This window comes from Eurosta solidaginis, chromosome 4, assembly GCF_040869045.1.
Source record: "Eurosta solidaginis isolate ZX-2024a chromosome 4, ASM4086904v1, whole genome shotgun sequence".
In the NCBI taxonomy this organism is placed as follows: Eukaryota; Metazoa; Arthropoda; class Insecta; order Diptera; family Tephritidae; genus Eurosta; species Eurosta solidaginis.
In genome coordinates, this window is record NC_090322.1 from 140,758,054 (window position 1) to 140,771,765 (window position 13,712).

Consider the following 13,712-nt stretch of genomic DNA (forward strand, 5'->3'; position numbering starts at 1 on the left):
TATTTTCTTTGCTTCTAGGCATTCTGCGTTACACTAAAAAAGAATGGCGTAAACGAAAAGATATTCTACAAAACATGCTTGAGGACTGTACCAAAGATAGTCCATTGTCCACTGGTGTAGCTGATCAGGATAGCTCAGTCATCACAAAGCGTGAGTCTACATCCGATGTGGATAGAATCTATGCAGAATACGAGGAGGAAGTAAATAAAGCACGTCGTCGTGTAATCGGACCCGAAAGTTATGGTTTAGCCGACACCGATGTAAATTTACGTAAATATCGCATTATAGGTGGCGTCTATCGCATTGATTATCTGGAAACACCACAACAGGATAAGAGACTTAATGAGCGTTGCTTTATTCGAACTAGTAAGTTGAAAGTTTTTACAAAGGGAACATTTGTGCAAAAATATATCAAACATTTACAGTTCTCTCACCTGATCATCTAAGTTACAAGGTATTTTACCAAAGCTATAAGCCACCACCACCACCAAAGCCCGGTGTACGTCGTTTGCCAGAGGAAATTGAAGCAGAAATGCGCATGGTTGAGGCGGCGCTTGACAAATTGGCACTGGTCGGCTTGAGGTAAGTGCAGGAACAATCTATCAATTCTGCACTAAATCAATATTAAACGGTTTTACAATCTCTACTTTCCTTTGCGCACTTCATCTAACTCACCGCTTAGTTTGCCTGACTCAGTCATTTGGTTTGAGCCGCCCATTGTTTGCCGCTGGGAGACGCAATTAGAAACGTTGGAATCAAATTTGACTAATGGCACAAAGCTGCCACTTGGGCATACCACAAAAGACGCGCCCATCACGTCCACTGAAGTAACACCACTTTCAACCACAGCCAACACTAGTCCACTTAAAGGCTCACCACGTTTTCCAGCAAAGTTACGTAAAAGCAACTCCCAAAAGTCGCAGCTTACAGAATCAGAATTTTTGAGCGGTACAGCAAAAGTAGAGGGTGCTGTGCGTGAGGTTACAGACTTTGATCTATTTAACATACCACGCGGTACCGACATCTATGGTTTGTTAAAAGATTTTGTTGTGCCACGTTTGCCGCCGGGCTTCTGTTTGCACTGGGAAAAGTCAGCACCGGCATTGAGTAGCAAAGTGATAGCACGTCGACAACGCAAACAAAGGAAAAGACGTCAACGTGAGGGCTGTGGGCAACGTTTAGTTTTGCTAGCTCGACATGAAAGTGTCAATAGAGCAGACGAAATAGACATTTGGTCTGAGGATAGAGTAACGGAAGTTAAAAGCATTGAGGGCGCATTTCAAAAGCGTCAGGAATACATCACAAATGAATTTTTAGATTGGGATGAGCCGCGTGAACTTTTTCCACAAATTGAACCGAAAAGATTGATTAAGTTTCGAGCGCACACAACAGACAAAGGCGAGACTGATTTTGTGTGTGAAGATGGCAAATCAACAAATGCTGGCAATAAAAAGGATAATCTAAATAAGGAGAATGCGAATGGTAACAATGCTGCTGAAGCAAAACGTGTGAGCATAAATGGTGCTTGTTTACGAAATTGTACAACAACATATAAGGACAATGACAGTGTAAATGGAAAGAATCGATGCAATGGTAGCACGTCCAGACGCAGCTCCAAGGAGGCGACAGAAACAAACATAGAGCCAGAAAATAGAAGTTATATGTTTTCCAAGTTACTTGAAGTGAGTATGCTCAAACGATATTCCTAAGGAAAATTTTGACATAAGCATAGTCAAACAAATTCAATTGCAGTGACGTAGCCAGAATTCCTCAGCGTGATGATGCATTTTTTTACTTTCTTTATATTAGTGGCCAGATTATGTATGCCAAAAATTTTCACAAATGCATCCAGGTTTACTTTCACTCACTGAAAAGAATGAATGGTCTCAAATCATAGGAGCTTTGTTTCATACGAGAAATAAAATAATTAAAAAAAATTAAACAGTTTTATTGAAAACAATACTTACATTAAGTAATAATAAATAAAATTAAAGAAAAACAAGTAAGGAAGGCTAAGTTCGGGTGTAACCGAACATTACATACTCAGTTGAGAGCTGTGGAGACAAAGTAAGGGAAAATTACCATGTTGTAAAAAGAACCTAGGGTAACCCTGGAATGTGTTTGTATGACATGTGTATCAAATGGAAGGTATTAAAGTGTATTTTAAGAGGAAGTGGGCCATAGTTCTATAGATGGACGCCATTTAGGGATATCGCCATAAAGGGTATCAAATGAAAGGTGGACCAGGGGTGACTCTAGAATTTGTTTGTACTATATGGGTATCAAATGAAAGGTGTTAATGAGTATTTTAAGAGGGCGTGGGCCTTAGTTCTATAGGTGGACGCCTTTTCAAGATATCGCCATAAAGATGGACCAGGGGTGACTCTAGAATTTGTTTGTAAGATATGGGTATCAAATGAAAGGTGTTAATGAGTATTTTAAAAGGGAGTGGGCCTTAGTTCTATATGTGGACGCCTTTTCGAGATATCGCCATAAAGGTGGACCAGGGGTGACTCTAGAATTTGTTTGTAAGATATGGGTATCAAATGAAAGGTGTTAATGAGTATTTTAAAAGGGAGTGGGCCTTAGTTCTATAGGTGGACGCCTTTTCAAGATATCGCCATAAAGGTGGACCAGGGGTGACTCTAGAATTTGTTTGTACGATATGGGTATCAAATGAAAGGTGTTAATGAGTATTTGAAAAAAAAGTGGGCCTTAGTTCTATATGTGGACGCCTTTTCGAGATATCGCCATAAACGTGGACCAGGGGTGACTCTAGAATTTGTTTGTAAGATATGGGTATCAAATGAAAGGTGTTAATGAGTATTTTAAAAGGGAGTGGGCCTTAGTTCTATATGTGGACGCCTTTTCGAGATATCGCCATAAAGGTGGACCAGGGGTGACTCTAGAATTTGTTTGTAAGATATGGGTATCAAATGAAAGGTGTTAATGAGTATTTTAAAAGGGAGTGGGCCTTAGTTCTATATGTGGACGCCTTTTCGAGATATCGCCATAAAGGTGGACCAGGGGTGACTCTAGAATTTGTTTGTAAGATATGGGTATCAAATGAAAGGTGTTAATGAGTATTTTAAAAGGGAGTGGGCCTTAGTTCTATATGTGGACGCCTTTTCGAGATATCGCCATAAAGGTGGACCAGGGGTGACTCTAGAATTTGTTTGTAAGATATGGGTATCAAATGAAAGGTGTTAATGAGTATTTTAAAAGGGAGTGGGCCTTAGTTCTATAGGTGGACGCCTTTTCAAGATATCGCCATAAAGGTGGACCAGGGGTGACTCTAGAATTTGTTTGTACGATATGGGTAACAAATGAAAGGTGTTAATGAGTATTTGAAAAAAAAGTGGGCCTTAGTTCTATATGTGGACGCCTTTTCGAGATATCGCCATAAACGTGGACCAGGGGTGACTCTAGAATTTGTTTGTACAATAGGGGTATCAAACGAAAGGTGTTAATAAGTGTTTTAAAAGAGAGTGGGCCTTAGTTCTATGGGTGGGCGCCTTTTCGAGATATCGCCATAAAGGTGGACCAGGGGTGACTCTAGAATGTATTTATACTATATGGGTATCAAATGAAAGGTGCTAATGAGTATTTTAAAAGAGAGTGGGCCTTAGTTCTATGGGTGGGCGCCTTTTCGAGATATCGCCATAAAGGTGGACCAGGGGTGACTCTAGAATGTATTTATACTATATGGGTATCAAATGAAAGGTGTTAATGAGTATTTTAAAAGGGCGTGGGCCTTAGTTCTAAAGGTGGACGCCTTTTCGAGATATCGCCATAAACGTGGACCAGGGGTGACTCTAGAATTTGTTTGTACAATAGGGGTATCAAACGAAAGGTGTTAATAAGTGTTTTAAAAGGGAGTGGGCCTTAGTTCTATGGGTGGGCGCCTTTTCGAGATATCGCCATAAAGGTGGACCAGGGGTGACTCTAGAATGTATTTATACTATATGGGTATCAAATGAAAGGTGCTAATGAGTATTTTAAAAGAGAGTGGGCCTTAGTTCTATGGGTGGGCGCCTTTTCGAGATATCGCCATAAAGGTGGACCAGGGGTGACTCTAGAATGTATTTATACTATATGGGTATCAAATGAAAGGTGTTAATGAGTATTTTAAAAGGGCGTGGGCCTTAGTTCTAAAGGTGGACGCCTTTTCGAGATATCGCCATAAACGTGGACCAGGGGTGACTCTAGAATTTGTTTGTACAATAGGGGTATCAAACGAAAGGTGTTAATAAGTGTTTTAAAAGGGAGTGGGCCTTAGTTCTATGGGTGGGCGCCTTTTCGAGATATCGCCATAAAGGTGGACCAGGGGTGACTCTAGAATGTATTTATACTATATGGGTATCAAATGAAAGGTGTTAATGAGTATTTTAAAAGGGCGTGGGCCTTAGTTCTAAAGGTGGACGCCTTTTCGAGATATCGCCATAAACGTGGACCAGGGGTGACTCTAGAATTTGTTTGTACAATAGGGGTATCAAACGAAAGGTGTTAATAAGTGTTTTAAAAGGGAGTGGGCCTTAGTTCTATGGGTGGGCGCCTTTTCGAGATATCGCCATAAAGGTGGACCAGGGGTGACTCTAGAATGTATTTATACTATATGGGTATCAAATGAAAGGTGTTAATGAGTATTTTAAAAGGGCGTGGGCCTTAGTTCTAAAGGTGGACGCCTTTTCAAGATATCGCCATAAAGGTGGACCAGGGGTGACTCTAGAATTTGTTTGTACGATATGGGTATCAAATGAAAGGTGTTAATGAGTATTTTAAAAGGGAGTGGGCCTTAGTTCTATATGTGGACGCCTTTTCGAGATATCGCCATAAAGGTGGACCAGGGGTGACTCTAGAATGTATTTATACTATATGGGTATCAAACGAAAGGTGTTAATGAGTATTTTAAAAGGGCGTGGGCCTTAGTTCTAAAGGTGGACGCCTTTTCAAGATATCGCCATAAAGGTGGACCAGGGGTGACTCTAGAATTTGTTTGTACGATATGGGTATCAAATGAAAGGTGTTAATGAGTATTTTAAAAGGGAGTGGGCCTTAGTTCTATAGGTGGATGACTTTTCGAGATATCGCCATAAAGGTGGGCCAGGGGTGACTCTAGAATTTTTTTGTACGATATGGGTATCAAATGAAAGGTGTTAATGAGTATTTGAAAAAAAGTGGGTCTTAGTTCTATATGTGGACGCCTTTTCGAGATATCGCCATAAACGTGGACCAGGGGTGACTCTAGAATTTGTTTGTACGACATGGGTATCAAATTAAAGGTATTAATGAGGGTTTTAAAAGGGAGTGGCCCTTAGTTGTATATGTGAAAGCGTTTTCGAGATATCGACCAAAATGTGGACCAGGGTGATCCAGAACATCATCTGTTGGGCACCGCTAATTTATTTATATATGTAATACCACGAACAGTATTCCTTCCAAGATTCCAAGGGCTTTTGATTTCGCCCAGCAAAACTTTTTCATTTTCTTCTACTTAATATGGTAGGTGTCACTCCCATTTTACCAAGTTTTTTTCTAAAGTTATATTTTGCGTTAATAGACCAATACAATTACCATGTTTCGTCCCTTTTTTCGTATTTGGTATATAATTATGGCATTTTTTTCATTACACTTAGTTGAGCAGAGCTCACAGAGTATATTAAGTTTGATTGGATAACGGTTGGTTGTACATATATAAAGGAATCGAGATAGATATAGACTTCCATATATCAAAATAATCAGGATCGAAAAAAAATTTGATTGAGCCATGTCCGTCCGTCCGTCCGTTAACACGATAACTTGAGTAAATTTTGAGCTATCTTGATGAAATTTGGTATGTAGATTCCTGGGCACTCATCTCAGATCGCTATTTAAAATGAACGATATCGGAATATAACCACGCCCACTTTTTCGATATCGAAAATTTCGAAAAACCGAAAAAATGCGATAATTCATTGCCAAAGGCAATTAAAGCGATGAAACTTGGCAGATGGGTTGACGTTATGACGCAGAATAGAAAATTAGTAAGATTTGGGACAATGGGCGTGGCACCGCCCACTTTTACAAGAAGGTAATTTAAAAGTTTTGCAAGCTGTAATTTGGCAGTCGTTGAAGATATCATGATGAAATTTGGCAGGAACGCTGCTACTATTACTATATATGTGCTAAATAAAAATTAGCAAAATTGGATGAAGAACACGCCCACTTTTTAAAAAAAAAAATGTTTAAATTCAAATTTTAACAAAAAATTTAATATCTTTACTGTATATAAGTAAATTAAGTCAAAATTCAACTCCTGTAATGATATGATGCAACAAAATACAAAAATAAAAGAAAATTTCAAAATGGGCGTGGCTCCGCCCATTTTCATTTAGTTTGTCTAGAATACTTTTAATGCCATAAGTCGAACAAAAATTTACCAATCCTTCTCAAATTTGGTAGGTACATAGATTCTATGACGGTAACTGTTCTCTGTGAAAATGGCCGAAATCGGTGGAAGCCACGCCCAGTTTTTATACACAGTCCACCGTCTGTCCTTCCGCTCGGCTGTTAACACAATAACTTGAGCAAAAACCGATATATCTTTACTAAACTTAGCCCACCTACTTATCTGAACTCACTTTATCTCGGTATAAAAAATAGCCGAAATCCGACCATAACCACGCCCACTTTATCGATATCGAAAATTACGAAAAATGAAAAAAATGCCATAATTCTATACCAAATACGAAAAAAGGGATGAAACATGGTAACTGGATTGGTTTATTGACGCAAAATATAACTTTGGAAAAAATTTTGTAAAATGGGTGTGACACCTACCATATTAAGTAGAAGAAAATGAAATGGTTCTACAAGGCAAAATCAACAGCCCTTGGAATCTTGGCAGGAATACTGTTAGTGGTATTGAATATATAAATAAATTAGCAGTACCCGACAGATGATTTTCTGGATCACCTGGTCCACATTTTGGTCGATATCGCGAGAACACCTTCACATATACATCTAAGGGCCACTCGCTTTTAAAACCGTCATTAATACCTTTAATTTGATATCCATATCGTACAAACACATTCTAGAGTCACCCCTGGCCCACCCTAATGGCGATATCTCGAAAAGGCGTCCACCTATAGACCTAATGCCCACTCCCTCTTAAAATGCTCAGTAACACCTTTCGTTTGATACCCATATCGTACAAACATTCTAGAGTCACCTCTGGCCCACCCTAATGGCGATATCTCGAAAAGGCGTCCACCTATAGACCTAATGTCCACTCCCTCTTAAAATGCTCAGTAACACCTTTCGTTTGATACCCATATCGTAAAAACATTCTAGAGTCACCCCTGGCCCACCCTATTGGCGATGTCTCGAAAAGGCCACCTATAGACCTAATGCCCACTCCCTCTTAAAATGCTCAGTAACACATTTCGTTTGATACCCATATCGTACAAACATTCTAGAGTCCCCCTGGCCCACCCTAATGGCGATATCTCGAAAAGGCGTCCACCTATAGACCTAATGCCCACTCCCTCTTAAAATGCTCAGTCACACCTTTCGTTTGATACCCATATCGTACAAACATTCTAGAGTCACCCTTGGTCCACCTTTATGGCGATATCTCGAAAAGGCGTCCACCTATAGACCTAATGCCCACTCCCTCTTAAAATGCTCAGTAACACCTTTCGTTTGATACCCATATCGTACAAACATTCTAGAGTCACCCTTGGTCCACCTTTATGGCGATATCTCGAAAAGGCGTCCACATATAGAACTAAGGATTACTCCCTTTTAAAATACTCATTACCACCTTTCATTTGATACCCATATCGTACAAACACATTCTAGAGTCACCACTGGCCCACCCTAATGGCGATATCTCGAAAAGGCGTCCACCTATAGACCTAATGCCCACTCCCTCTCAAAATGCTCAGTAACACCTTTCGTTTGATACCCATATCGCACAAACATTATAGAGTCACCCCTGGCCCACACTAATGGCGATATCTCGAAAAGACGTCCACCTATAGACCTAATGCCCACTCCCTCTTAAAATGCTCAGTAACACCTTTCGTTTGATACCCATATCGTACAAACACATTCTAGAGTCACCCCTGGCCCACCCTAATGACGATATCTCGAAAAGGCGTCCACTTATAGACCTAATGCCCACTCCCTCTTAAAATGCTCAGTAACACCTTTCGTTTGATACCCATATCGTACAAACATTCTAGAGTCACCCTTGGTCCACCTTTATGGCGATATATCGAAAAGGCGTCCACCTATAGAACTAAGGATTACTCCCTTTTAAGATACTCATTACCATCTTTCATTTGATACCCATATCATACAAACACATTCTAGAGTCACCCCTGGCCCACCCTAATGGCGACATTTCGAAAAGGCGTCCACCTATAGACCTATTGCCCACTCCCTCTTAAAATGCTCAGTAACACTTTTCGTTTTATACCCATATCGTACAAACATTCTAGAGTCACCCCTGGCCCACCCTAATGGCAATATCTCGAAAAGGCGTCCACCTATAGACCTAATGCCCACTCCCTCTTAAAATGCTCAGTAACACCTTTCATTTGATTCCCATATCGTACAAACACATTCTAGAGACACCCCTGGTCCACCTTTATGGCGATATCTCGAAAGGGCGGCCACCTATGGACTAATGATCACTCCTTTTCAAAATACTCATTAACAGCTTTCCTTTGATACCCATATCGTACAAACATATTCTAGAGTCACCCCTGGTCCACCTTTATGGCGATTTCTCGAAAAGGCGTTCACCTATAGAACTAAAGCCCATTCCCTTTTAAAATACTCATTACCACCTTTCATTTGATACCCATATCGTACAAACACATTCTAGAGTCACCCCTGGTCCACCTTAATGGCGATATCTCGAAAGGGCGTCCACCGATAGACCTAAGGCCCACTCCCTCTTAAAATGCTCAGTAACACCTTTCATTTGATACCCATATCGTACAAACAAATTCTAGAGTCAGCCCTGGTCCACCTTTATGGCGATATTCCTAAATGGCGTCCATCCATAGAACTATGGCCTACTCTCTCTTAAAATACTCTTTAATACCTTCCATTTGATACACATGTCATACAACCACATTCCAAGGTTACCCTAGGTTCATTTTCCTACATGGTGATTTTCCTTATTTTGTCTCCATAGCTCTCAACTGAGTATGTAATGTTCGGTTACACCCGAACTTAGCCTTCCTTACTTGTTTTTCGTAATTTTCGATATCGAAAAAGTGGGCGTGGTCATAGTCGGATTTCGGCCATTTTTTACACCAATACAAAGTGAGTTCAGATAAGTACGTGAACTAAGTTTAGTAAAGACATATCGATTTTTGCTGAAGTTATCGTGTTAACGGCCGAGCAGAAGGACAGACGGTCGACTGTGTATAAAAACTGTGCGTGGCTTCCACCGATTTCGCCCTTTTTCACAGAAAACAGTTATCGTCCTAGAATCTAAGCCTCTACCAAATTTCACAAGGATTGGTAAATTTTTGTTCGACTTATGGCGTTAAAAGTATCCTAGACAAATTAAATGAAAAAGGGCGGAGCCACGCCCATTTTGAAATTTTCTTTTATTTTTGTATTTTGTTGCAACATATCATTACTGGAGTTGAATGTTGACATAATTTACATATATACTGTAAAGATATTCAATTTTTTGTTAACATTTGACTTAAAATTTTTTTTTTTTAAAGTGGGCGTGTTCGTCATACGTTTTTGCTAATTTTTATTAAGCATACATATAGTAATAGGAGTAACGTTCCTGCCAAATTTCATCATGATATCTTCAACGACTGCCAAATTACAGCTTGCAAAACTTTTAAATTACCTTCTTTTAAAAGTGGGCGGTGCCACGCGCATTGTCCAAAATTTTACTAGTTTTCTATTCTGCGTCATAAGTTCAACTCACCTACCAAGTTTCATCGCTTAATCCGTATTTGGTAATGAATTATCGAACTTTTTCGATTTTTCGAAATTTTCGATATCGAAAAAGTGGCCGATATCGTTCATTTTAAATAGCGATCTGAGATGAGTGCCCAGGAACCTAAATACCAAATTTCATCAAGATAACTCAAAATTTACTCAAGTTATCGTGTTAACGGACAGACGGACGGACAGACGGACGGACGGACATGGCTCAATCTAATTTTTTTTCGATACTGATGATTTTGATATATGGAAGTCTATATCTATCTCGATTCCTTTATACCTGTACAACCAACCGTTATCCAATCAAAGTTAATATACTCTGTGAGCTCTGCTCAACTGAGTATAAAAAAACTTTTTTAAAAATAAGCTTTTATTATTGGTTAATAAAATTAACTAAAAATTTAAAAATAAATTGACATAACACTTTATAAGTTCATTGTAACCTTTGACAATAATTAGGCTTCGTCGTCTGCGACAAAAAATTCCATATTGCTAATAATTATATATTTTTAGCATTAAAACTTTACACCTAAATTATTAAATTTTACAGTTTATATCCCAGTCCTAATTGTCCTAATAAAAAGCGTGTTAAATCTTGATGGTATAATTAGGAACATTTAGGACCTCCTTTTCTTGCTATCACAACGTAACCCGCTTTTTATTAGAAGCATTAAGACTGTGATATAAACTGTAGGTAGGTTGAACTGGCCGGTCCATGAGGACCTCACATAGACTGATTGAGTCCGTAGTGTTACCAGAAGTTTGTTTTAACGACCAAACTGAAAAACCCTATCAAAAACCAGGACCTATGTTATAAAATAACTCCGTCCTCTTGCCAAATACTAGAAGCTTCCTAGGACTTAAGCCACTTGCTGCTTCTAGATCTGACAGCTGTATCACTCCTAATAGCTGGAGTCTTAGCCTGGCAAGTGCAGGGTAAGAGCACAGAACGTGCTCGATCGTTTCCTCCTCCAACCCGCACTTCCTACCTCTGCTATCACTGACCAAGCTTCAAGGGATGCGCCCTTTTTAGCTAGTTCGTCCGCTTTTTCATTCCCATCTATTCCCATGTGCCCTGGGACCCAATATAGATGTATGCTTCTCCCTGTCCCGATTCTCTCCAGAGACTGCTTACACTCTAACACGCATTTAGATGCTGTGTTATGTGAGATTATTACCTTAATTGCTGCTTGACTGTCAATATAAAAGTTAACACGGTTGCAGCTTAAGCTATTCTCTTCCAGGGTTTCTACTGCTTTGGTTGCGGTTAATATTTTCGCTTGGAAAACGCTACAGCAATCCGGCAGCCTGTAGGATCTGCTTATTTCCGGATCAGCGCAGTATACCGCAGAATCTACTCCTTCCACTACTTTGGAACCATCGGTGTACACATATATCGCCTCGGATATAAACTGTAAGATTTTATAATTTAGGTGTAAAGTTTTAATGTTAAAAATATATAATTATGTAAAATATGGAATTTTTTGTCGCAGACGACAAAGCCTAATTATCGTTAAAGGTTACGATGAACTTATAAAGTGTTATGTCAATTTATTTTTTAATTTTTAGTTAATTTTATTAACCAATAATAAAAGCTTATTTTTGAAAAAGTTTTTTTTGCTTTAATTTTATTTTTTACTTTTTAGTTCGTTTTATTAACAAGTAATAGAAGCTTGTTCTTATAAAAACTTTTTCCTTAAATTTAATTTAAATATAAATTTTTTTAAATTTTTAGTATGGTAAAATATTGTTTAAATTAGTTATGTAATCTTTAGTTACTTATTTGTAACGTTTCTCATCCTATCCATTTCTTTTAATGCGTCAACATTACAAGGTTTCTTCGAAGTCAACTTTGAGCAGTCAAGTTCTTCGATTCGAGTGTTAACTAACTTAAAATCATATTTTGTTGTGACTTTGGCTATGTCGCGTTCAGTCTACAACTACTGATTCCACATCTCTGCTCTGTTTTAACAGAGAATTTAAACACAATGAGAAGGCGTTTTTTTGGCATCCACTGCTTACGATCCATTTGCATGTGACACGTCTTGCACTTCACCACTATTCCTCAAATTCATGTTAACTTAACAGGGTGCAAGACGTAACAGAAAATTCTCTTACCGATTTTCTCTGTTCGTCTGTTACCAAAAAATTCTCTGATAGGAGCAAGTATATTGCAAATTTAATTCTCTGATTTTTTGTAAATAAATTATGATGGTTGGAAGGTTGAAGTCTTCGGCACAGCCGAAGACAGTTCTGTCCTTACTTGTTTTTTTTTATACTCAAAGTGTGAATTTGAATCTGTGCCTATGATTCAGGGCGAAACAAAAACAAAAGTGCTACAAGTGTATAGGGGTTGAGCAGCTCCGATGTAAAGAAATATTTTGACAAGTATAAAATACATTATTCAGTCAACAAATATAGTCAAAAAAGATTCAGAAAGCTGAATTAAAAATTATTATAAATTTATGATCTCCTAAAGTAAACACATTTGATTCAAATATGATTCCAAAATGTGGTTGAAAAAATATATTCAGTGTTTGATCATCTAAAGTATTCATATTTGATTATTTATTTTGTTCAATTGTATGGTAACTCATTATTTTGTCAGAAAGAGTAATCAAATTATATTGATATGTAGGGAAATTGAAAATTTAATCACCTAAATGGTGAGTGGGTATAAACAAATCTAGATTGGTATATATGTACACACATATATTCCTAAACTAAAGATCAGCCTACACCCCCATTTCCCACCCACTTCATTGATACCAATATATCCATGCATAAGCTAACAAATGTTTGTACATTCACATGTTCAAATAAAAGACAAACTGTTTCAATCAACCACTTCCAACAAAAATTATTCTTACGCACAAGCATATGTACAAATCTATGTTCATATGTAAGCTAAGAAATATTTTTATATTCGCATGTTGACAAAGAAAACAAAATTCACTTCAACCATCCAACCATACGCACAAGCACACATACATATTTACATATGTATGCTCATGTTTTGTATGTAAATAAATCACAAAATCCTGAAAACTAGCTTCCTCTTGATTTTTCATTCATAAATTCTTCTTCTTAAGTTGTCCAAATTGATGATAGAATTTTGCAATTCGGCAACATGGCATTTGATAAAATCGTCAAAAGATAAATTTTTGCGATTTTATAAATTCCAACTTCGATGCATATTGGGGGTATTCATTATGACGAGCATAACTACTTTCATAACCCCGCACTTTTCCTTTGAAATAATACCAAACTATTTATAAGCCTGTATGAAAGTACTAATATGGTAGTAAACAAGTAAGGAAGGCTAAGTTCGGGTGTAACCGAACATTACATACTCAGTTGAGAGCTATGGAGACAAAATAAGGAAAATCACCATGTAGGAAAATGAACCTAGGGTAACCTTGGAATGTGGTTGTATGACATGTGTATCAAATGGAAGGTATTAAAGAGTATTTTAAGAGAGAGTAGGTCATAGTTCTATGGATGGACGCCATTTAGGAATATCGCCATAAAGGTGGACCAGGGCTGACTCTAGAATTTGTTTGTACGATATGGGTATCAAATGAAAGGTGTTACTGAGCATTATAAGAGGGAGTGGGCCTTAGGTCTATCGGTGGACGCCCTTTCGAGATATCGCCATTAAGGTGGACCAGGGGTGACTCTAGAATGTGTTTGTACGATATGGGTATCAAATGAAAGGTGGTAATGAGTATTTTAAAAGGGAA

The 13,712-nt window shown here is 38.2% G+C and overlaps 2 protein-coding genes across 2 annotated transcripts in view; one reads left to right on the top strand and one right to left on the bottom strand.

Annotated features, from left to right (window-relative positions):
* The window catches only part of LOC137250407 (uncharacterized), a 686,265-nt gene that overhangs the window by 92,449 nt on the left and 580,104 nt on the right, over nucleotides 1–13,712 (bottom strand). The window lies entirely within an intron of this gene.
* Nucleotides 1–13,712, top strand: part of LOC137248690 (uncharacterized) — a 67,749-nt gene that overhangs the window by 7,816 nt on the left and 46,221 nt on the right. The window contains exons 7-9 of the mRNA XM_067779605.1: nucleotides 19–366; nucleotides 426–582; nucleotides 683–1,682. Coding sequence (XP_067635706.1) covers nucleotides 19–366; nucleotides 426–582; nucleotides 683–1,682 — 1,505 coding nt within the window. The remainder of the gene's footprint in view (nucleotides 1–18; nucleotides 367–425; nucleotides 583–682; nucleotides 1,683–13,712) is intronic.